This window comes from Clarias gariepinus, chromosome 5 (assembly GCF_024256425.1).
Source record: "Clarias gariepinus isolate MV-2021 ecotype Netherlands chromosome 5, CGAR_prim_01v2, whole genome shotgun sequence".
Classification (NCBI taxonomy): domain Eukaryota; kingdom Metazoa; phylum Chordata; class Actinopteri; order Siluriformes; family Clariidae; genus Clarias; species Clarias gariepinus.
Window position 1 is genome coordinate 31,986,704 of NC_071104.1, and position 23,936 is coordinate 32,010,639.

General features: G+C 37.2%; 2 protein-coding genes across 2 annotated transcripts in view; both read right to left on the minus strand.

Moving 5' to 3' along the window:
• The window catches only part of LOC128524230 (activin receptor type-1C), a 40,659-nt gene extending 29,441 nt beyond the window's left edge, over positions 1-11,218 (minus strand). The window contains exons 1-2 of the mRNA XM_053496685.1: positions 11,073-11,218; positions 3,713-3,943 (exon numbers count right to left, since the gene is read on the minus strand). Of these exons, the coding sequence (XP_053352660.1) occupies positions 3,713-3,943; positions 11,073-11,139 (298 nt within the window). The 5' untranslated portion in view covers positions 11,140-11,218. The remainder of the gene's footprint in view (positions 1-3,712; positions 3,944-11,072) is intronic.
• A 6,847-nt stretch (positions 11,219-18,065) lies between these two features.
• The window catches only part of LOC128523938 (activin receptor type-1-like), a 48,641-nt gene continuing 42,770 nt past the window's right edge, over positions 18,066-23,936 (minus strand). The window contains exons 9-12 of the mRNA XM_053496158.1: positions 23,624-23,899; positions 22,509-22,706; positions 20,478-20,608; positions 18,066-20,021 (exon numbers count right to left, since the gene is read on the minus strand). Of these exons, the coding sequence (XP_053352133.1) occupies positions 19,887-20,021; positions 20,478-20,608; positions 22,509-22,706; positions 23,624-23,899 (740 nt within the window). The 3' untranslated portion in view covers positions 18,066-19,886. The remainder of the gene's footprint in view (positions 20,022-20,477; positions 20,609-22,508; positions 22,707-23,623; positions 23,900-23,936) is intronic.

Sequence of the window (23,936 nt, forward strand, 5' to 3'; positions counted from 1 at the left end):
TAATTGAAATTCTAATTATTCGTTCCACAGCCCAAAAAAATAAATACATAAAAATAGTTAACACAAAATATAAAGTAAAAATAAAACAAATTAACCTGCACTTTACCTTTAAAAAAAAGTCAAAACAAATCCTGACAGACATGTTTCCATTTATGCCAGCGGGGACTGTATCAAAGATCCGGGGTCAGCTGATGCCAAGATGGCAATGACCGGCGATCCAGATCCATTTTTGAGCTTCAAAAATGTTCTTCAGAAAACCTATGGATGACGTCACTAAGGGTTTCTCCAGGTCTTCTATGGCCATAACATTTAAACTGCATGCAAGCATTAAATGGGTAAATTGCAGTATATAATAGTGCTTGTTAATGATTTGTGCATGGTCACAGAGTCTAATATTTCACAGCAATAACAGTGATGAACAAAGACAAATATCCCACTCCATCGTGAACACACCTTGCGAAAATCGAGCACTAGTCAGAGTTTAACAGCACTTTCATCACAAATCACAACCAATACACAATTTAAAAACAAGAACAAAGAGGTAACCAATGTCTTCATGTTGTCTTCCACTTTCACAAACAGCTTATCACCGTTAAGAGACCATTGCCCACAAATAGAATCTTACCCTGAGCAAAATAGGACAATATTTTTAGGTAAATCTCCTTATTCCATACCATAGACGGCACTGAGCTCTCATCACTTTGTCAATAAAGCATGCCATATGGGGGAGTTTGTAGTAGACAATCTATTGCATTATGCTCAGCCTATCTGCAAAGCCAGTGCTCAGTTCGAGTCTCCACACCTCCCATTAGACCATAGTGAAGTATTAATAACTCTCAGCTTGGAGATAACACTGTCTGTGAGGACGTAACCCTGCCAGGATATTATATCACAGCTCAGCATGAGAGGATCAACAGCTTTCTCATCTGCCAAGTGGCTAAATTCGAGATCACTCATGGTCATACATACAAAAAAGGCTTGGCCTTTATTATATATCACATTTGTCTTTCATTATAGAGAGAGAATTAGACAACAGTTTAATATATAATCATAGTCTTAATTTATTGATCATTAGTAATAACTTTATCCTGGACTGGATTAAGATGGATCTGAAGACTTAACTGGGAAAACTCTAATGGGATGGCAGATCTTTAAAGAGCACCATGAATACACACATTTTCTCATCAGTGCATTATTTCTTTAAAGAATGTTTCGAAATAAAGACAGTGAGGCTGAAGTATTCCATGAAGTAATAGACCATCAGGATGGGTCAGACATCGTTGATTTGCTTTTACACACATGCATACACACACATACACACATAGTAAATGTCCTCTGCCATTTATAGGTCCCTGAACACAGAATTGCTGTAGGCTGGATATTTATACTGTTTCTGTGAAATTCACAGATAGTCCTGCACTCATAGCAGAACCACATACATCAGGGTCAACACATCATTGTTCATCATTTCCAGCATAATCATCAATCAGAAAACATCTGCTTCAGGGCTCGAGGAAGCCAGCCAACTGCGAGACCTGTAAATTGTACATATATTGACGATTTGATTAGATTTTTGGATCTTTGATACAGGGTCACAGGAGGGGCCCAGAGCCAATCCGAGGAGATTTAGGGTACAAGACACAGTACACCTTGGACGGGGTGTCAATCCATCACAGGGCACACACATAAACATGCTTGTTGACTCACTATGGGCTATTTGGGAACACCAATTAGTCGGCATGTTTTTGGAGAAAACCTGAAGTACTGAGAGAAAATCCCATCAAGCACAAACATGCACCCAGACCCTGAGGCAGAAATCGAACCCATGACCCTGAAGGTGCAAGGTGAAAGTGCTAACCACTGCGTCATCACAACCCCACCTTGTGATTTTCAATTTGTGATTTCGTTCACTTAAATAGCACTTATGTTTAGTGTCTGAATTGCTTCAAGCAGCTATTTTCCTTACATGTTTTGAAGTACAGTGAAAACTCGGATTGCGAGTAACGCGGTTTGTGAGTGTTCTGCAAGACGAGCAAAGATTTTTAATAAATTTTAACTTGGAAAACGAGCAAGTCTTGGTTTATGAGTACAGAGTATCTTGTATCACGCATGTACTTCTTGTTTTGACGCCAAGTGTCACGTGATTACTGAGCCAACGGTTTTTCTCTCTTGTGCTGCGGAATTGTGGGTAATCGTCTCCCCTGCTGGGTCATAGTGCACGTCTCTTACTGGTATAATTAACATCCATGCACACGTGTACTGTTTACTATAACACTTTGACCACGTGTGTGTGCTTAAAACATATTTTATTTTGTGTGTGTATGCGTGTGTGTACAGCGTGTGTGTAAAGAAAAGGCAAGTCTCATTAGAGACGTTAAAGATCTATTTTCTCTCTCTGCTTAAGGCTTAGCCTGCTCTTTGCCTGCTGTGTGTGTCTGTGTGCCTGTCATTGGACACCATGCCACACACATACACAGAACCCTCCTACTTTCGTCTTCACAGAAACACACATACACAATTTTTCTCTCTGCTCTACACAAACACTGCTCTGTCGCGATTCTTTTCAAAGGTAAAGTGCAGGTTAATTTGTTTTATTTTTACATTACAGCAGTGATTCCGTTAGTGTGTCGCTCAGTCGAGTGTCATTAGAAAGATTTCTTGTTTATTTTTTCGATAAAAGTGTTTCTGTTGTGTGCGCGTGTGTGTAAAAAGAGTGGAGGAAGACGAGAAGGGGGAGAAGGGAGCTTACTTTAGATTCTCACACACACATACACAGGCCTGCGTGCACAATTGGAAACACTTATCTGTCTGCATTTATTTTTACTTTTTTTAAAGGTAAAGTGCAGGTTGATTTGTTTTATTTTTACTTAATATTTTGTGGTAATTATTTTTATGTATTTATTTTTTGGCTGTGGAACAAATAATTTGAATTTCAATTATTTCCTATAAGAAACTTTGCTTTGATTTACGAGTGTTTTGGAATATTAGCCCGGAATGAATTATGCTCGTAATTCGAGGTTCCACTGTATTTCCACTGTCTTCAGATCTTTATGGTTCATGGGTTTACTCCAGGTGCTCTGGTTTCCTCCCACAATCCAAATAAATACAGATTAAGCTAATTGATGTTTCCAGTAGGTGGCAGGTAGGTGCACCAGCCACACAAATGATTAAAAAAAAAAAAAAAAGTGCTGCTCTCACAAAAACAAGAGTATCTTACATTTAGGAGTAACCCTTATCCAGAGCGACATTTTTATCTCATTATACATCTGAGCAGTTAAGGGCCTTGCTCAAGAGCCCAACAGGGATAACTTGGTGGGCGTGGGATTTAAATCTCGGACCTACCAAACCGGAGGCCAATGCCTTAACCACTGAGCTACCCGTACATATTAAAAACGTGTACATATGTAAGTTTACTTAAAAAGTGTAAAAATGATTCGAAATAAAACCCTTCCTCTTATTGAGTCAACAAACTAAATTCAACATTAAAAGATTATTAAATTGCATAATCTGTTTAATCGCACAGCTCTACAAACAGTCATAACAGATGTACTATATTAATTCAACTGTCAGACACAGTTATCTGATATAAAGGCATAAATCAGTGTATAAATACCAGGGCTTATGAGACATCAGGATAATTCTTCTTATATGGTACATGAAATCACATCATCGCTCAGAGCATAGCTGAAGGTGAAAAAAGAAGGCATGGTACCTGGGCGTAAGTGAAGTGTTTCATTGTTGCAGAAATCAGTGAAGCAGCAGTTGCGTTTTGACACATCTTTGGAGCTGTAGCAGAACACCTGTCCCTTAAGCTCGTTGGGGGTCAGGCAGGACTTTAAGGCCTCCTCCTTTCCATTGATGAGCATCACTGAGTTCCAGCATGCTCCCTCAGCCTCCGTCTCACAGGTGTGATTCGCACACAGCTGGCACACACATTTAAGTGCTGAAAATACACAGAGAAAAATAACTGGTTGTTAAAACTATTACTGAGGGTTGAAACCTTCTGCAGAATAAAGTCATTTTTTATTCACTGTTAGTCTTTGAGAAAACTCTAAGGTGAATGTCTCATGCAATTCTTTTTAAATGGTTACTGATAAAAGCGCAAAAAATATCACAAGGCCCTTTAATGGCACATGGGGTCTACTGAGATGATGATGGGTGTGCAGGATATCAATATATGCACATACAGTGGAACCTTGGATTGCGAGTAACACGGTTTGCGAGAGTTCCGCAAGACAAGCAAAGATTGGATGGACACCGTGCCCCTTCACACACACCTCCTCTCGCCTTCACACAGACACGCCTCCTCCCCTCGCCTTCACTCACACCAGTGGCGGCTGCTCTAAGACTACAAGGAAAGCTTCGCTTTCTCTAATATGTCAGAAAATAAATGCTCATATATGCACTGTCGTATTTATATTGGTTTTAATAAAAGTGCACTAAAACGTGTTCAACTTCATGACTAGCTCGTTAAGAATCAGGTATTTATTGTAGATTGTGGGACGCAATTTTCTTGTCATACATTTCCGTGCAGCACAGCACATTAAACTCTCCTGAAGAACAGAGGAGCTTTTTTTTCACTGCAGAAAAGCTGGACGATAATTGGATAAATGCACCAAAATCGTCACTTCCAGGGAAGCTCAGCTTCTCTTAGAGTGAATGGAGCAGTGAGCGGGCCAGGATGTTGGGCTGCTGCATGATGATTGGAGGAGCTGTTTAAAGGGCGGAACCCCTTTTTTGATTGACAGCATGTCCTAAGTATACATCAGCGCCACAGAGATTTGAGTTCAGTCCCATGTATTATAGTGTTCTTGACTTTGCTTCTTGTTTCAGCATTGTAAAGTTAATTCGTTCATAGAAGCTTGTGGAAGAGGAAACTAGCCAGCTAGCAAGCTGTGCATAATAGCAGACGCAGGCGGTGCTAATATTGTTGACCTGCTTCTGGCAAAAACCATTTAGTAGTCTCTTTAGTAGACTCAGAATTAAACGGCAGGGCAGACCAATGCCCAAGATTAATCTGGTGCAAAAATTACAGGTCTTTTCAGCTCTCCTGGTATGACAAGGTGAACTGACTGACTGGAAGTGCTGTGACAAAGAAAATTTACTGTTGGCCATGCCTTTTGATAAACCTTCTTAGGGAATGGGATGTGTTTGGTCAAACATGGGGTTTGGGGATCTGGGTAACATTGACAGGGCATACAAAAGGCATGAAAAGTGCAAAGAACATAATAAATTTTATGATGAAGGCCTATTATAAGCTTCCCCTGTTTCAAAAGCTAGCAGCTGCCACTGACTCACACACACACTCTTTCTCTTTGCTCTACAAAGAAACACCGCTCTGTTGTGATTCTTTTCAAAGTTAAAGTGCAGGTTAATTTCTTTTATTTATACTTTACAGCAGTGATGACGTTAGTATGAGCTCACGCAAGTGTCAATAGCGATGTTCCTTGTTAATTTGTCCGATAAAACAGTATTTCCGTTAATGTGTGTGTGTGTGTGTGTGTGTGTGTGTGTGTGTTTGTGTGCGAGTGAAAAATTCAAATAAGAGAGAAAGAAGGATTACTGTGTATACTGTGTGTACTCTTACTTTAGCTTCACACACATACACAAACACACACACCGCACCTGCGCGCATAAAGTGAAACACTTATCTGTCCGGATTTATTTATACTTTTTTGAAGGTAAAGCGCAGGTTAATTTGTTTTATTTGTATTAATTATTTTAATGTATTTATTTTTTTGGCTGTGACTGAATGAATAATTTAAGTTTCATGGTTTCTTATGGGAAAATTCACTTTGGTATACGAGTGTTTTGAAATACAAGTATACTTCCGGAACGAATTATGATCGTAATCCAAGGTTCCACTGTAGACTTAATTTACAATCTAATTTAAATGATTAACAGACTAATTTACAGACAAATTAAAAACTGACTAAATAATATTTTTCATTTCATTAGCCCTTATTCAATTTATCTTATGCCAATTTTTCACCAGACAGCAACCATGCAGCATCCAGTGGGCTTTTTCACTATTTGTTTAATACCATTTATATAATCTTATTGACTTCTTCAATCAAGTTTATATCAAACTATATCAAATAAAGTTACTTAGTATGTGAATCAGAATGTTAATCAGAATCACATTTGCAGGACCTGAGGACCATTATCAGCTTCAAGGTTTTGAGCATATTCAGCTTCAGGTAGCTGTGAATGCACCAGTGGCCCAGCTATTCAGCTTTCTGACTGTATGCAGACTTGCCACTCTGCTTGATCAAACTAATAACTGTTAAGTACCCTTGTTGCTCTACAACTAATATCTGGAAACAGACACATAAAGATGGCTATAATCTGCTTAACTTTTATGGCCGTTAGCCGTCTTGTGGCCACTAGCTGACTGAGTTGCTCCTTTTTAGGTTACACAACAGGATTCAGGACTTTAAACTGGCAGTAAATCTGGGTAAGGCTGCTTAGGCTAATCTCAAACTGCCCCACTCGCACCTGTCCTTCTAAGCCCATGTCCACACGTAGCCAGGCATTTTTTTAAAACTGAGATTTTTCTACTTGTTGTGTGTTTTTTTTTGTTTTGTTTTTATTCTGTCCACACCACCTGTGTGTTAAAAATATCTTTGTCCACATGAAAACGCAAAACGCCCTGTAACGTGCTGTCAGGAGCACGCCTAATCAACAACGTCATTACCGGTTGCGCTATGTAGAAGTCCGACCGGGTCTCGTCCAAAACCATCATCACTGTCAGCGGGGTCTGTGTTTTCAGGGTTTTGTATGTAGCAGCAGTGAGCTTCGTGGTACATTAACACTGTTTGTTAAAGTAATGTGTGACTAACTGCAAAGTCCAGTAAGCAACGTTAACACAGTCACTAGTTTACATACTGTAAGTCTGCCACAAAAAAATCCTTAGTTTTTTTAAATACCCAACTACATGGGGACATGACCTAAGACAGGTTCAACTCTCCTGCTTTCAAAAAACAATGCAAAGAACAGATGAAACTCTCAGAGGGAGATAAATTCCAGCTACCCATTGGTCAAGAACTGTCTACTTTTATGGAAGGCTGTCCTTCATGTACTTCTTTTTAATTGGGAGTTTGTTAACCTTTTGGAACCCAGTAATTACAGCTTGCTTCAAAATGGGTCACGAAATATTAAATCAACATTTATATACAGCCATCTTATAAATATGGTGACCATGAAAAAGTCCACTTGTCCTGGTAGAATTAAGAGTCAGTGCAAATCAATACAAGTTCTTTTTCTAACTAAACTCCTTTATGCTATGATGTTACTTTTACTATAATAATTAAGTACTTTATTAATCCCAAAGAAAATTTACAATTTTTGCATTTCCAAGTTAGATAGCTGGGGTCCGAGCCTGCCCTAATACAGGGCCGCTGGAGCAGATATGGTTAAGGGCCTTGCTCAAGGGCTTAAGAGTGGCAGCTTAGCAGAGCTGAATAACTCGCATTACACGACCTTCCAATAAGAAACCCAGTAACAGACTGTCTTTTGAGCCATTTTAGACACCACATAATAATAACCTGATGGCTTTAGTCAGTTCTCGGATTATATTCAACATGTCTCCTACTGACCCACAGAATACACTAATTTAGTGTAGTTAAATTACAACACAGTTGTAGTCAGTCCTTTAAAATAACTATTCTTGTTGGGAAAGGATAGACTGTGAAAACGAGTGTGCTTTGTGAAATATGTTATGAAATAAAAGCTGGTAAGGCAACAACAGCAAACAAATTCACCCAAGATGAATGTTCCTTCAAAAAATCCTTCAAATTCCTTTAAAGAATTTTACTTGTTCAAAAAGATTGTCTCTTGTACACTATAAAAAGCAGTGTGTCCTCATTTAAAAAAATAAACTCTGACTACATTTCCAACCACATCAACATGTTTTTTTGCTCTTGCTGCCTGTTTCAAATGCCGTTTTCCACTTGAATGTTGGATGAGCTGCTTGCTATCAAACATTGAAAAAAAAAAGTAAAACCCAGAACAAAGAGAATGTGACATGTCCAGCAATAATTTTAGCTAGGTTTCCCCTAAATAATTTCAGTATCATGACCAAAAAAACATTGTAGTCTACTAAGTCTCCATGCCAACGTCCTCCTCTGGACAATAATTAAAAAAAAATGTATCATTGTTACATTTTATTTTAATACCCTATATTTATTCTTTCAAATTAATTTACCAGACTGGTCGCTTTGTAGGCAGATGTGGGCAAAGTACACAAATCCTGCACCTGAGTAAAAAATGTAGATACTCTAGGTAAAATATTACTTAAGTACAAGGATTCCATGCAAGGTTTTTAACTCTATACGTTCTGTCCCTGTTCTAAATGGCTTTGAGTAAAAGTAAAAGTATCTGGCAAGTGAGCAAAATGTTTTTGTTTATGTTTATTCATTCATCATCAGCAACTCTATCCTAGTCAGGATCACAGTGGATCTGGGGTGTGAAATGGGAGTACACTTTGGAAAGAATGAAAAAATGCATATCTATCACAGAGCACCATGCACACTCAGTGACAGCTTGGAGCAATTAAGCATAGGCAAGAGAGGCGTGAAGAAACCAGAGAACCTAACGACAAATGTTACACACAGTAACCCAAGCTTCGGATTGAGAGGACCCAGGAGCCACGAGGCAGCAATGCTACCGAAGTGTGTTACTGTTTTGGAACAGTACTGTGTGTTAAGGTTTTCAGAACTTATATCTGTAAAAAACAATTATAATGTAATTATGAAAAAAATCTAAAGTGGTATTTTATGATTTCTATAAACACTATATACAAAAATAAACAAGGGCAATTTAAGAACACTCAAACACAAAATCTACTCCACTGGGAATATTTCTGGGACTACCAGTTGCAGCAATAGTTTTTTTTTTGCAATAACTCTTGGTAGGTTTGAGTTCAGCTTGAGAAACAAAAGCTTCAGGGAAAACTGCAGACTTGATAAAGCATTCTTAACAACCGCCATTTACGAAAGAGCACAAGAACTCCTCGTTCATTCAGCAAATTAATTAAATCATGTCTCAAAAAATTTATGCATGTCTAGTTAACTATCAAAACTATTACTCTGTTTCCATTTTCAACCTCGTCATCTTGAAAGGAAGGTCCTTTAAATTATTAAATAGACTCGGTATGTCTATTATTCCATTTATAAAATAGTGAAAATGTTGAGTCTGTCCTAAACTATATTAGCTTCCTAATGCATGAACGAGACAACAAAAAGCATTAATAATGTGAAAAGATGACTACTGAGCAAAATGTCTGTTTTATGGAGAAAAAAAAACAGACATTTAAAGGCTTGTTTAAAAAATGCATTGAGCAGTACAACAGCAGATGTATCAGAAACATTTTTGCTCATTGTAGCTTTAAGTCTGGAAGAGTGAAAACCTGTGGAGGTTCTATATTTAGAAATGGACAATGTTTGATTAAAATGGGTTTATAATGGTGCAATATCGTATTTGTGGTGTCATAAAATGAAGCTAGTGGTCTTGTGTACCCCAAGGGAAAGGGGGGAATGAGGTAGCGGTGCCAACCAGAGGAATATAAGACCCGGTGCATGTAATCTTAAACCTCATTGTTCTGTCACGAACATATAAAGAAAAGAAAATCATAAGAGTAAACCACAGATCAGCAAAAGTACTACTTAAAAATAAATGTCACAGTAAATAAAAAGATAATACAGTGTTTGGCCATAAGGAGGCATTTTTCTCCAAAACATCTGAACCACTGAAACACAGAATTTGAAATATGCAGAATCAAATTTGCAGAAAATCGTTTACTAACTCCTGACCATAAAATAAAATAGAAATTGAACTAAGTAACAAATATTGTGGGGGAAAAAAGCATCAGATATCATCTCATCTGTTTCAAAGCCTGGTCATGCTAAAAACATCTGCACAACAAAGTAAAGTGAACAATGCAAATATAAACATCACTACAAATCTCGTAAAAGCCAGATTAAAAAAGGACAGAAGGTTCCACTTTGCCTCATTACACACATTTAACTCACTCACAGGAGGATATCAGTGCTACCAGGCTTGTAAAGTACAGTTACAAGATAACAAAAGCAAAAGTAGCATGTGTGTGTGTTTGTATATAGAATACATTTGTACAGTAGTATTACACTGCAGATGCAAAAGGTCTTGCAAAGTACAACAAATGATAAATCGATCCACTTATCTACCTACAGTATCTATCTTTTATGAAACCATTGTAGCTAGTTTGTGTGTTTTTCCTAATTACCTCATATTAGAATTCCTCCTGGTTGATGACTCTGTAGATTTTCCATAGAAATCAAGCAGGTGTCTGCTATTGGAAACTGTAAACCGATAAACTGCACCTTCATTTGAATCTTAAATTTTTTTTTTTGGTTGCTTGCTTGCTTGCTTATTTGTTTATGTCACATTTGATCAATGCATTTATATAAAATGTGTTTTGCACCTTTAGGATTAATCAGTCACAGCAGGTCACAGCCTACAACACTGTGATATCAGCAAAAACATAGTGCAATTACAAATACAATAAACAGATTATTTATTGCACAGTCATACAGGTTAAGACAGGATTTCCATTCCTTACCCCTTTTACTATTGTTAGTGGGTATGAGTGGGTCAGGGGTATATGAGAGCAGGGTAACACATCATTATACAGTTGTAGGCTACAGTTCTGGGAAAATTCTATGTACTCAGGTGAAGATGTTACAGACAGAAAGTGCACTTTATTTATTGCTTAAGAAAAAAATACGTGTTATTATGCGTTGCATAATAACACGTGAGTTTTTATGTGTACAAAGGATCAGAGTCCCCTTGTAGGTTTATAATTAAACTATATATATATATATATATATATATATATATATATATAGAGAGAGAGAGAGAGAGAGAGAGAGAGAGAGAGAGAAAAGTATAGTAATTAAACTATATATAGATATTAAACCATGAAGTTTAATGACAGGATCACTCAGTCACATAAGGCATAAAAGGAGGCGCGAGAACTTGCAGAAGTTAGTTCCTAGAAAGCAGTTCGCGAGCGTGTAATGACCACAGCTTACCTGCGACAAGCGGCGCGAGCGTCACCGCCAGCAGCAGCGCCGCGCACCTGAGACCGAAACGATCCATGCGCTGCTACATCCGCGAGACACACGCACACACATGCACGCGCGGCTCCGCTAGCAACCCGGCTGCCTCGCCATGGGCCACGCGCATCGCACGGCTTCCCTCATCCGTGGTTTGTTCACGCGGCGGCTCGCGCGCTACTGCACTCTCACTCGCTGGGAAATGAAAAACGGAGCGCGCGGATAAAAAAGCGCAGGAAATGCCCCAGGGGGAGGTAATCCGCCCCGCCTCCGGCCCGCACGGGGATATAAACCGATTAGAGCGCGAGCCTACCAGCACACACTCGCACCTGGACTGTGTTTATTTACCAAGGCAAAAAAGAAAACAAAACAAAAAAACACATAGCCATTGGAAGAGTCGATTCAGTGGTGGTGACACCTGTAAAGAGGTCATTTTTAAAAGCAAGACAAGTTCTTCAAAGTTCTGCACAAACAAAGCCTACGTTCTAAGATCACGAACAACATTGCATTGCAGGTATGCATGCCCTGGTTCACGGTTTACATTCATAATTACAATAATTAATAATTATAATAATGATATATATATATAGCGCCTTTCCAGAGCTTAAGGACACTTTACAATAAGTGGAAAAACAGTCAACAAACAGACAAAAAAAACATGCAGAGGACAGGTGGATTCAGGTGTAACATTCGGAAAAGAAGTGAGTTTTGAGTAAAGATTTAAATATGGAGATGTTGTTCCATATAATTTTCCACGAAGACTTGTGACTTCAGTCTCTCCATAGTTCAGGACTACCTGATCCTCCAATAACAATCTGGACTCAATTGTAACTTCCAGTCTCACACAGTATGAATGCAGATCAATCCCTGCTACCCATTTCACCCAAATAAGGATGGGTTCCCTGTTGAGTCTGGTTCCTCTCAAGGTTTCTTCCTATTACCATCTCAGGGACTTTTTCCTTGCCACTGTCGCCGTCGTCCTCGGCTTGTTCATCTTATCATTGTGATTCATACACATTTTTGATTTTGTTTTGGAGGAAAGCAAGCAGTTTGTCAGATGCATATGGGTCATTCTACAGAAAGGTATAATGCCTATAACTAGAATTAACAATAGCTTACTTTAAAACTTTATGAATCCACAAAAACGCTTTATGTATTTTTATTTATTTATACATTTATTAACAGAAAAATATAAGTTTAAAAATACTTATTTTCCTTGTAACACCAAAGAATCGCTTTACCCCATGTAATGTGTAAAACCACATGGTTTTTCACATTATGCCAAAATAAATTAATTTTTGACAGTTATAAAACTAATAACGTTAACAATAGACTTAAAAGCTTGAATAAAACAATGACATTTCGAAACAAATGCATGAGTCAGAAACAATTTCAAACTGTCAAATGTTTTTCAAGATAAAAGTCTTTATGTGTAATAATAACACTGATTTTGTGTAACAGTACAGTAACACCCCCATAGTTTGGGGTGAGTGATATTTATAGTGTTATTAATTATAAACAATGATTGTTTCATGATTTTAGTGTTTCACTTATTTTCTTTTCGTTATTGTCAATCAGATTTATTTCATGAAAAAAAAAACTTCAGAGGGAAAGTATATGGTGCCACTTTGATGGATCATTAAAGATCAAAGCCACATCAAGACATTTCCTTGAACATGGCCTTTAAACAAAGTGTTACAATTAAATATTGAAAATTAAAGTCTGTTATGTTAAACAATTTTAGCATTAGAAAAACTTTTCACCATTTTTATACAATGACGCATTTGTTAAGGTGCAGAAAAAGGAAGAAAGCCAGATTCATTGCTTTGGCTGTTTTAGCAGATATCGCTAACACTGCTATGGAATCCCCATGAAGCATGTGAAAAAAGCAAAAAAGGATGAATTCTGATCTGCCCGTTCTCCTTGAAGTTGCATGGCCACCTATCGGATGTGTATCCAATCTAGGACCACATACAAAATCACTCGGATTTGAACTTGGATTTCTTAAGTCTTGGTAATGGCACTGCATCCAGTGGCTGGGGTTTGAACCTGGGCATTCCGCATGGCAGGCAAGAACCCTATCACTGAGCCACCAATACACCATTAATAAATATAATTAATATTTAAAAAATATATGAAAGAACTATTCACCAGAACCAAGAAAATTCCTAGGAAATATTTTACTGTAACATTGTACAATTTTTTCCAGCTTTTTTGGGGGTTGAGGGTGCATGCATTTGTCTGTGGCCTATGTATACCACTAATTGATTTATTATACATTATTATTTTTCTTTCTGATCTCAGAAAACTCAGGGCACAAAGTGGGCTGGCATTTTATCGCAGGCCACAAGGGCACATTTATCAACATACCAAGTCATATGTTATGGAAATTGTAATATAAATTCATGAAATATGAATTTGGAAATGCCAATCAGCCTATAACACGTCTTTAAACTGTGGGAGAACCTGGAGTATCCGAAGGAGACAGCACAGGCAACTCTTCACACAGACCACTAAGGTGTTTGCCAATTATTCTAATATTTACTGTAAGCCACCATGCAGCCTTATTTATAATAAACATATACCATTTTATGTATGTGTCAAAAAATATGTACAATAAAATCAATGGACCAAAACCTAGATGTGTGGTTTGCTGGACAAATTCAATCAGCTTTAAAATAATTTATATGTATCTGGCACAAAATGCATATTTTCTAAAATGAATACAAAGAATTAATAATGTGACATTGCAACTAAATAAACAAACTGAAGTCAAACAGAGGTTGATGGTGTTAAATGTTTCATTTTGAGTTAAGGAGTTTTTTTTTTTTTTTTGTATAATACCATCAAGTGTGGGAGAATATTTTTAACACACAACTTTGTTACTAGGCAATACTGAGCTACAATGTGTGCACCACATGAAGCGATTTCTTTGTTAAAGTGACAATAAATGTTTGGCACCATGTCGGAAAATACTTTTGTGCTCAAGCTTTGTATTTGTGTCATAGTGTTTCAAGGGAGGAATCAATTTCCAAGAGAGGACATTTTACGTTGTATTTTGTTTTATCAAAAAAATTATATCGGCAATGCTGAAACCTGAACCAAGACTGTCATCCTTCAAAATCTATTATGCTACTGAGTATTAGTTTCATCTGCATACGAAATGAACAAGTCAAAATGTTGAATGAAAAAAATCTTATTCCTGTGATTATAGGAACCTCAAGAATAAGATGAGTTCACTTTCAGGACACAAAAAAAGTGCCGTTATAGTACACAGCTGCAGAATATTAACAATTTATAATTCACTTTGTTTGTCAACTTCATCTGGTTCTTTTCAAGATTTCTTGTGATGTTAAGGAGTTTCTCCTCGACACTCAGTCTTGAATTTGTTTGGGATATAAACTTGTTTGTGACACTGTCAAAAGGAATATAAAAAGAAATATTCATTATATTAAATTTAATATGTTCAATGACAATAAATAATATAGTTATATGATTATATAGAAGCCTTGCTGGTGTGTTAATAGAATGGCTTCAGACATCAAGCTGCGCATTTGGGTTTTCAAGTATGTCAGGTGGAACAAAGGTTATCATTACTTTTATAACGTGTGAATTTGAACACTACCGGAATATGGAAATGACATCACCAAAAATGTTGAACTCTAAATTAGCATATTGTAATTTTTTTTGGAGGGGTCATAGTTATGTAACAACCGAAAACAACCATAAAAACACTGTGTGTATCTGTGCCATTTCTTTGCCCATGTGGCACATTTTTTAAATGAGTTCTTGCATTGTCATGTTTGTATAGTTGATTAAAATGAAATCAAATTCAGTTCATCATATTACCTATGCCGTGCTGAAAAACAACAAAGGCTAAAACATTGTGAGTTTTTAGATCTACGTATAGTAATCGATTACTAAATGATTACAGCAGTCATTCTTTTAAGGGTTTTTGACAGTATTTTGAGTTCTGTGAAATTAAATAGTATTGAGTAGATGCCAGATTTACACATACATAATTGTATTTTGAAATACCTGCACTGCGGACTGGTTCCCTGGGCTGCTGAATGCACATTGCTCCAACTTTGCCACAGTGTGGGACATGTATTTGGGGAGAATCAGGCCAAGGGTAGCGCTAGTGTGTCAAAGACCAGTGGCCAAACAACACTAGGACAGGGCATTGCTGTATTCGCTTCTGCCTGTATAGTGCTGATAATTAAAAACGTTTTAAAAGCGTTTCAAAAACGAAAACCACTGGCTTTTTGGCTACATTTTTGAAAAAGTGGATGTCTTTTAAATGCAATGAAATAGACCTATTCCAATTTCATTTAAACCAAATCTACAGTGCATTTGCAGCAATGTTAAAAGCACTCCGACTTTATACGAGTGTACTCGCCATCATCTGCTTCACTAAGCTCAGTTTCTATTCAGACTGAAGGCTCCCAGGGTCTAACATGCTGAAATGCATTTCCGGGGGAATCAGACATTTTGAAATGAAAGCATTTTGATTCAATAATCAATCATTAGTTTGTTAATGTAATTATAGATTTCAAATATACAAATTTTTGTTGTTGTTTTTGCTATACACTAAAGAAATTTGTGTTTGAGATCATAACATAAATATGAGATAAAACACCAAAAATAAAAGATAAAAGATAAGAGTACTGGATGTGTTGTGAATGAGGACTCTTGACTGCAAATCAATTTTACCCTTGGTACGAATAAAGGAACTTGAAAAACTCGAAAAAATTTTTTAGACAACTTACAACATGGCAGCGTTGGTGGCAGACCAAGCTAGGGGGGAACAAATCAATACGAACCATTGCTCAAGCATTGACTATAGCCAAGATCATTTGGAATGTCCTGAAAAAAGAAAGAAAACACTGGAGTCCTAGCAGCCAGACATGGATCAGTCAGCCAAGGAAAACAACGGCAGTTGATAACAGATTCACTGAGACCGCTGTGAACAAAAACCCAAAAACAACAGTCAGTGCCATCACCAAGGATGTCAACAGGGCAGAGGTGAAGTTATACCAATCCGTCATTCAAAGTAAACTTAAATACCAGAAATATAGCAATTCATACCGCACGATGCAAACCACAATTCAGGTGTAGGATATAGTAGATACAGTATCTACAGTAAAAGCCAGACTGGGATTGGCAAAGAAATACAGAGATGTGCTTTAAAAGTTCTGGAACCAACATTGACTTTTACCAAAAATATGACAAGCATGCTGGAGGTGATGTAATGGTTTGGGCTTGCATGGCTGATTCTGGAACACACTCACTAATGTGTATTGATGGTGGAACTTATGATGATGGTAGCAGAATAAATTCAGAAACATTGTCTTAAAATTTACTTAATGTAAGTTCAGCCTTTATTCGTCACATATTCATTACTGCACAGTGCAATTCTTTATTCTTGGCATATCCCAGCTTCTTGTTAGTTGGCTAAGGGTCAGCCATCATACGGCGCCTCAGAGCAGCCCCCTCAAGAGCACAAGAGTGGACACCTGGCAGAGCTGGGGCTCGAACCGCCGACCTTCCGATGAGTAACACACTGAGCCACCACTGCCCAAAATATTTAATTGTTTGTCAAATGTACCTTACAGCACAGTGAAATTTTTCTTCATACACCCCAGTTAGGAAGCTGGGGTCAGAGCACAGGGTCAGCCAGGTTACAGCGGGTCTTTTTTAAGAGCAGAATAGTGGCAGCTTGGCAGAGCTACTGTAGGGGTCGAAACCCCAACCTTCCAATCAGTAACCCATAGGCTTAACCATTTGAGCCACTGCTGCCTTGCCTTGTCTGTGGAGAAACAATTATGTGGTACCAAAATGACCCAAATTGGGCTACCAACACATCAAAGGACTTCGTCAGGCAAAAACATGGGAAAAAAACAGCCTTTTATCCAATTGAGCACATACATCACCTTTTCAAGAGGAGATAGACAGGAGGAAAAAAAATGTTGCGGTATGATCGTGAAAAATCATCACATAAGGAGAATGCAAAAGTCTGGTGATGTCAATGGGTCACCAGCTTGATGCTATGCGAGATATGCAACTAAATACTAAGAGATGTCTACTGTGCAAAAGTCTTGAACCGATTTCAATCATTCATAATAAATTAAATTAAAGAAATTAGAACAAATGTTTTATTGCGACAAGCTGCAAAGTGCCTAAAGATACAACTTAAAACTAGGTTGTTTATTTAATAACCTCTGCAGCAACCTCATTTCCCCTCTCGTCTGTTCTAACCAATCAGCATTCAGCATCACCAGCATACTAATCACCGGCCTGATCATCTCTCATCATCTGCATCCGTTTCTCACTGGTTCATACCTTAAGTTAGATGTTTTTCTTATGCTTGAATGTGTAGCAAAAAAAACTAAACAATGAGAGCCAAAGAACTCCTTCAGGAAGCTTGCAGCCTAGATTTAAAATACAAAAAGGTCTGACTCTTTGGAAGCAGAATATGAATAATTAAGGTCTGACCCAAGACTTTTGCACAGTACTGTACTTTAAGACCATATTTTCCTATTTTTTTGCCCAACTAATAGGTGGATGGTCTGCCACAAAAAAAAAAAAAAAAGATTTTATATTATGTCTTAATGCAAGTATCAGGAAATGAAAACTGATATTTAAACACATCCAAAGTAAAAGGGAATTTACTTTAAGGTTACAACAGACCTTGAAATATTTGAGAAGAAAAGTGTTTCCAAAAATCTGTTAAAAAAAAAAATTGCTGGGAAGAGAAAGGCTAATGAACTGCAGCCAAAAACAGTCCAAAACATTGGCAGGATATTTACTTAGTAGCGAAAAAAAAAATCCTCCAAACCTATTCACAACTAAAAATATTTTTTCAGTAAAAATAAAGAAATGGTGCTCCTGTGAAAAAATGGTGTCCTAGTGCAACACTAAAATCTGCCTCTGGTCAATAAAATAAACTTTGCTTTTTGATAATCAATTTTAATATTTAATAATAAGCCTGTACATCTCAAAATTAACTTAATCCTCTATGCAATGGCTTTACCACTTCCCATAAACAGCAAGTCACATTTAACAGATAAAATGTTATCTTGTCCGTTTCCTCTTTTTCCTCTCAGTACAAAAGGTTTTGATGATAAGTTCATGCAAAGGAATGCAAATTTGGCTGGATTTTTTTTTTTTACATGGAAAAACCTTAATTTTGCCGAAAAGCACAACTAATTTCAAACAAAGTGTATAAATTTTTTTTTATCTTATATTTTGACACACTTAAGTTTGCATCAATAATATGGTTGGCGTAGTCACTGTGGAGTGTGCATTATATTTGATTGTTTGTTCAGAAGGCATAAAAAGTTGCTTAAAATCTTGACGTAAGATCTATTTGTTAAAGTCACAGAAAAGACTGAATGTCTTTCTACAATAAAAAACTAATTACATAAAATGACAATACTATATTAATGGCATTAGAAAATAGAAAGACCAAATAATAGCAGAAGTACTACACTTAAAGAAATCCAAATTTTACAAATGTGGAACTCGGAAATGCCTCCAAAGCCACACACACACACACACACACACACACACACACACACACACAGTTATCCACTTTCCCTGATAAACTAGTGTAATAACAGATGACATTTTCATATTGAATTCTGATTGATTCTTATTTTATGATCTAATACCACTAATCTATAATGCATTTAATACCAATTATGAGATTTGTAGCTCTGTGTTTCTTATAAGAATTAGGCAAAATGGTCAAAACAGTCAAACTGTTTTAGGATGAAATCCGCTAGTCAATACATCAGAATAATTGTTTAGGGTGAGATCTATACTGCCTTAATTACTACAGTAAAATCATATTTTTTAAATAGGAAATATTAACAACCCGACTTTTTTTTTTTTTTCTTAAGTTGTGTGGTCAGTGCACATAATTTAAATTATAAACAGTTTACAGGCATTGCCTAATATTTTTGTAGTTAAGAATCTTTTTTTATTTACTTTAGCATCTATAGTCCATAAAGCTTATGAAACAAACAAAAGGGAAATAGCTAAATGCTTAATAATACAAAAAAATATCAGTGACACAAACATCTCAGGCAAAACAGTAACAGAGTGGCTATTGTATGGTTCAAAAACTTAAATAAATTACAGCTCGAGTGACATGAAAGAAGGCAGAGATGCACTTTTTTTTATCCTTATACTGTAAACGGCAGTGCAAAAGTAAACAAAAACAACAAAAAACAACTGTAACATAAAACTAAAAGTTGCTTACGTTATCTCTGTGGTTGATAATGGATAAGGATATGATGCTAGTGGAATATAAAATACAGCCTTTTTTTTGGCAAATTGTCATCTTTTCCTCTCCAAATTCTTCCATAACAGTGCAAGTAAGGAATGCCAGCGACTGCCAGTGCAATTGATCAAAAAGAAGCACGGACAATATTGCTAAAAGAAAGACGTCTTTTCCAGACATTTCTAAAACTCAAAGCTGCGTTAGAAGTAAACTGGAGATCTAAAGCGACTTTCCCCTTTCCAGGTCTTGCTTAAATAACAGTCTCTGTAAAAGCTAGGTCACATATATCTGCAGTCTTTTTAAATGCCCTCTGTGCCATCTTTGGATGCCAAAACGTGTCCCACTGTACGTTTCAAAATAAATACATTGTGCCTCAAAGAGAACACTGTGTCCGTGAGGTCCCTTTTTTATGTTTTTTTTATTTTTTTTATTTCCTGGATCTCCAGACGAGTCATCCGCTGGAGTTTATAAAGGCCTTTAAGGATATTCCATATGAAAAGAGTTCAAATGTCCGCTTTGATTTTGTCCAAAGAGTTGTCGATTTTTGTCAAAGTCTTTTTGATGCGCAAAGCCGTGAGCCTCGCCGAAGGGTTCTGGTACCAACACTCTTTCATAAGTTTGGCGATGGATGTTAAAGTCTAAAAAAAAAAAAAAAAAAAACAGAAAAAGTATAAGAACTCTATTGATGAAGTGAATAAAGAATCATTTACAGCAAGCGGATTGAGGCTGAAATAAGGTTTCTGCTGTAAATACATCTGTAAATATTGTATTTAATGGCATGTACTTGCTGGTTATAGCTCTATTATGCAATTTTACATCTAGTAACATTAAGGCTTTTATTCAGAAACTGTATGGAAGACGTAAAAAGTGTTTATGCAACATAATGTTCAAAACCCATGGTTCATATCAGGGTGACGTGAATCGAAAACATGATTATTAAGGTTGTACATACAATACGAACATCCATGTTTTTACTAATGTACAGTATAACATACTGCTTTATAATTAGGACATTAAAAATGAGGAATAACAATTAAGGACTTAAAAGTGTTCAACATTTTAACTGATATTCACATATATAAATATATACTCACAGAATCTGAGAACCATCTGTTGGGAATGTTGGGTCTTTGCTGGTCTATACACACCACCTTTTTCATGTCCTCGAAGCTGGGGTCACTAGGCACTACATCATGGAAGGGCGGTTTGTAGTCTTCTACAATACCTGCATAGTCAAATTAAATCAATTATTTTGTTTAAGTTTACAACAGTAAAAATGTAATATTTTCATTTCCAATTATTACGTTTATGATGAAAATTTCTTTTGCTTTGAGTTGGGTAAAAATCAAAGCTTAATTGTGATAAGTTGTCTAATCTGTGCGGTATGCAGGTGGATTATGCGATGGAAATGTGCCCCGGGTCAAGCTTTACCGCTTAAAGACTATAAATAGCAAGGGAAAGCTACGCACAGTAGAGAAACCGGCATCCATTTCAGCACTCTGCACTCAAACACTACTGATGGCACGACAGTCACATGACTGATCTACAATATGTCTTCAGGCTCAGTCATTAATAGCACTAGAAGGTCTTGCTGATACAGTACCCCTACATTCCCACTGTCACTCTCTGTGTGAGTCCACAGACATCCAACAGGGACAATTCTGATCAAGAATCTCAGTTTCTTTCTTAGAGTCCCTGCTTCTGCTGAGCAATCTGTACTTCAAATGAGGTCCTAAAGAAAAAAATCTTTAATCCCAGAATACCACTGGTGAACACAAGTCCTCCAGCTTCATTTGAACATTAATATTCCACTCAACGTTCATCCCTAGAAGTAGATTCCGAACTCCTACTTAAGCATACTTTGCATTCTCAGCTTAGCATGACCTCCATAAATACTTTGATTAAATATCTCAGCGTAACATTTTAAGGTCGTTGCACACTGCACATTTTAACGGTTTTATGTCTTTGCGCAAACTATGGCCAAGGGATCAAAGAAATGTATTTAGCTAAAAAGTATTTGTGAAACAGATTAGCATCTTTAGAGAAAATGTAATTGCCTGTATAAACCTATAAAGAAGAAAATTGTAGCCTGTGATTTTTCACAATCCACATCCACCTGTTTTGGTTTGTGCCCACAGGGGAACCATTATTCACCAGCTGGAAAAAAAAAAACGACCAAAAATAATAGACTGCTTTTATTTTGGAAAAAAAAAAGCCTGATTGCATCATCCAATGTTATCTATGATGGTGTGGTTTTAGAACCACTGGATGATAGACATCACTAGCAACTTAACTGATTCTTAAAAAATTCTGCTAGCAATCCTGTCTAGCCAACTAGTGCTAGCAGTAAAGAATAGTTTAATTATGGAATAAATCCTGTTAGACTTGGTGATAGCAACTAGTCAAATAGCATTTACCAAATAGATAACAAGTATATAATATAAATGTTATATATATAAAATTGTATAATTAAGTAAATTATGGTTTTAGTAGGAAAACGTTCTGACTTGTACACCATCTGGACAAATATATTTGGCCAAACCTGTTAATTATTGAATTCAGGTGTTACAATCAGGCCCCTTATGCCCAGTGATCGTAATGCTTTATCGTACCAGGACATCTCAGACTTGAGGAAGTTTGAGGAAGTCCCTTTTCCATCATGACTGTGCCCCAGTGCACAAAACAAGGACTTTAAAGACGTGGTTTGACAAGTTCGGTGTGGAAGAACTTAACTGACCCGTACAAGACTCTGACCGTAACCCCACCGAGCACCTTCGAGATGAACTGGAACGGAGATGGCGAGCCAGGCCTTCTCGTCCAACATCAGTGCCTGACCACATAAATTCCCCAGAGTTCCCACAGAAACACTCCAAAATCTTCTGGACGAGTGGAAGCTGTTATAGCTGCAAAAAGGGGGACCATCTCCATACTGAAGTATATGTATTTGGATACACTCTGATTGCAGGTTTGGCCAAATACTTTTGTTCATATAGTGTGTCTATAGTTGCTTTAAGATCATGAAAGAAATGCTCATTTCTGTTTTGCTAAAATGGCTAAAGGCATAAACCAAAAAAAGATTAGCTCAGGCAGACAGAAGGCATCAGTGGAGGTAAAAACTGTCTGACCGTTGCTGACTGTGCGTCTGGCGATTTCCCATAGCACCAGGCCGAAAGCCCAGATGTCCACTCGTTTGTATGACTCGAAGCAGTCCACCTGAATGGAGTCATCCAGCACCTCGGGGGCCATGTACCGTTTGGTGCCCACTTTAGGGTTGTTCCCCACATCCAGCTCATTTGTGTCCTGGTAATGCATCACAGCCAGGCCTTGAATGTCAAAAAACAGATAAACATAAATTCCAGATTAACAAATAAAATCCTATTGTGCGGCAATAATTTATGATATGAATATTTATCTTAAATTATATTATCTCATAGTCATTCTGTACTTAAAATAATATTTAGAGCATTTGATGAGGAGAAAAAGAAAATCATCTTTAAAATATAATACACATTGCCCCCTTGTGGACGTATAACAATACAATAATAAAATGCAGAAATGGAATGGAAAAATCCATAAACTACAACGAGCACTTTTAGAAAAACATTACATTAACTCAAGTACACCCATAACACCCAATTTTCTAATTCTGTTTGTCCATGACCAACAATGGTAAAAATGAACCTGTCCTGATGCGTAATCCGTCTTGTTTCGAAAAAGTTGTTTACCAAAAATTCTCAAAACCCTTCCATCCCAGCTCTGACCTCAGCAAAGCAAAGTTTCCCAGTATTCACAGCATGGTGTATACTTTAATGGATTTTTCATTAAGGCTTCCGCATGAAGCTGGGCCGAATTTTTGGAGCCTAATGGCCACCCGGTGTTCTGGTGAGCTGGAAGAGCCTCACAACATTATAGTCAGTATAGTTTTTTGAATAAGGGCAAAGTGCTCTTGATTTGTAGGGATATAATGCGGGTCACTATTATTAGCAGGTCAGAATGGCAAATGTTCGTGATGAATTGAGAAGAGGAAAAAAAACACTTAACTAATGACAGTCAAAATGTAACCATGAAATTACAGAGTTTATCAAAGTTGCCTATTAAACATGACTATCTGACCATCTGCTTTTTCCTTCCTTGCACTGGAGTAAAGCTACATTTTCTCAGATTAATAAAAGTTTGCTTTACCATTTCCTATTTTGTCTTTTAATGCTTGTTATCTAAAGTATGTTTTTTATGTCCTTACCAAGGTCAGCGATGCAACACTGGCCGTTCTTATTCACTAAAATATTCTTGCTCTTCAGGTCTCGGTGAGCTATGGCCGGCTTGCCCTGTGTGCCAAAGATCTCCACATGCAGGTGCGCCAGGCCGCTGGCTATGGACAGCGCCATCCTCAGGCAGGCCGGGGCATCCAGCGTGCTCAGCTGCAGATAGTCATACAGCGAGCCCATCTCGTGGTAATGTGTGATCAGCCATAGCTGAGTGCTGGAGTTACGGGAGGTCATATCAGATGCAATAAAGCCTGTACGATATGGAAAAAGAAGAGAAAAAAAAAAACA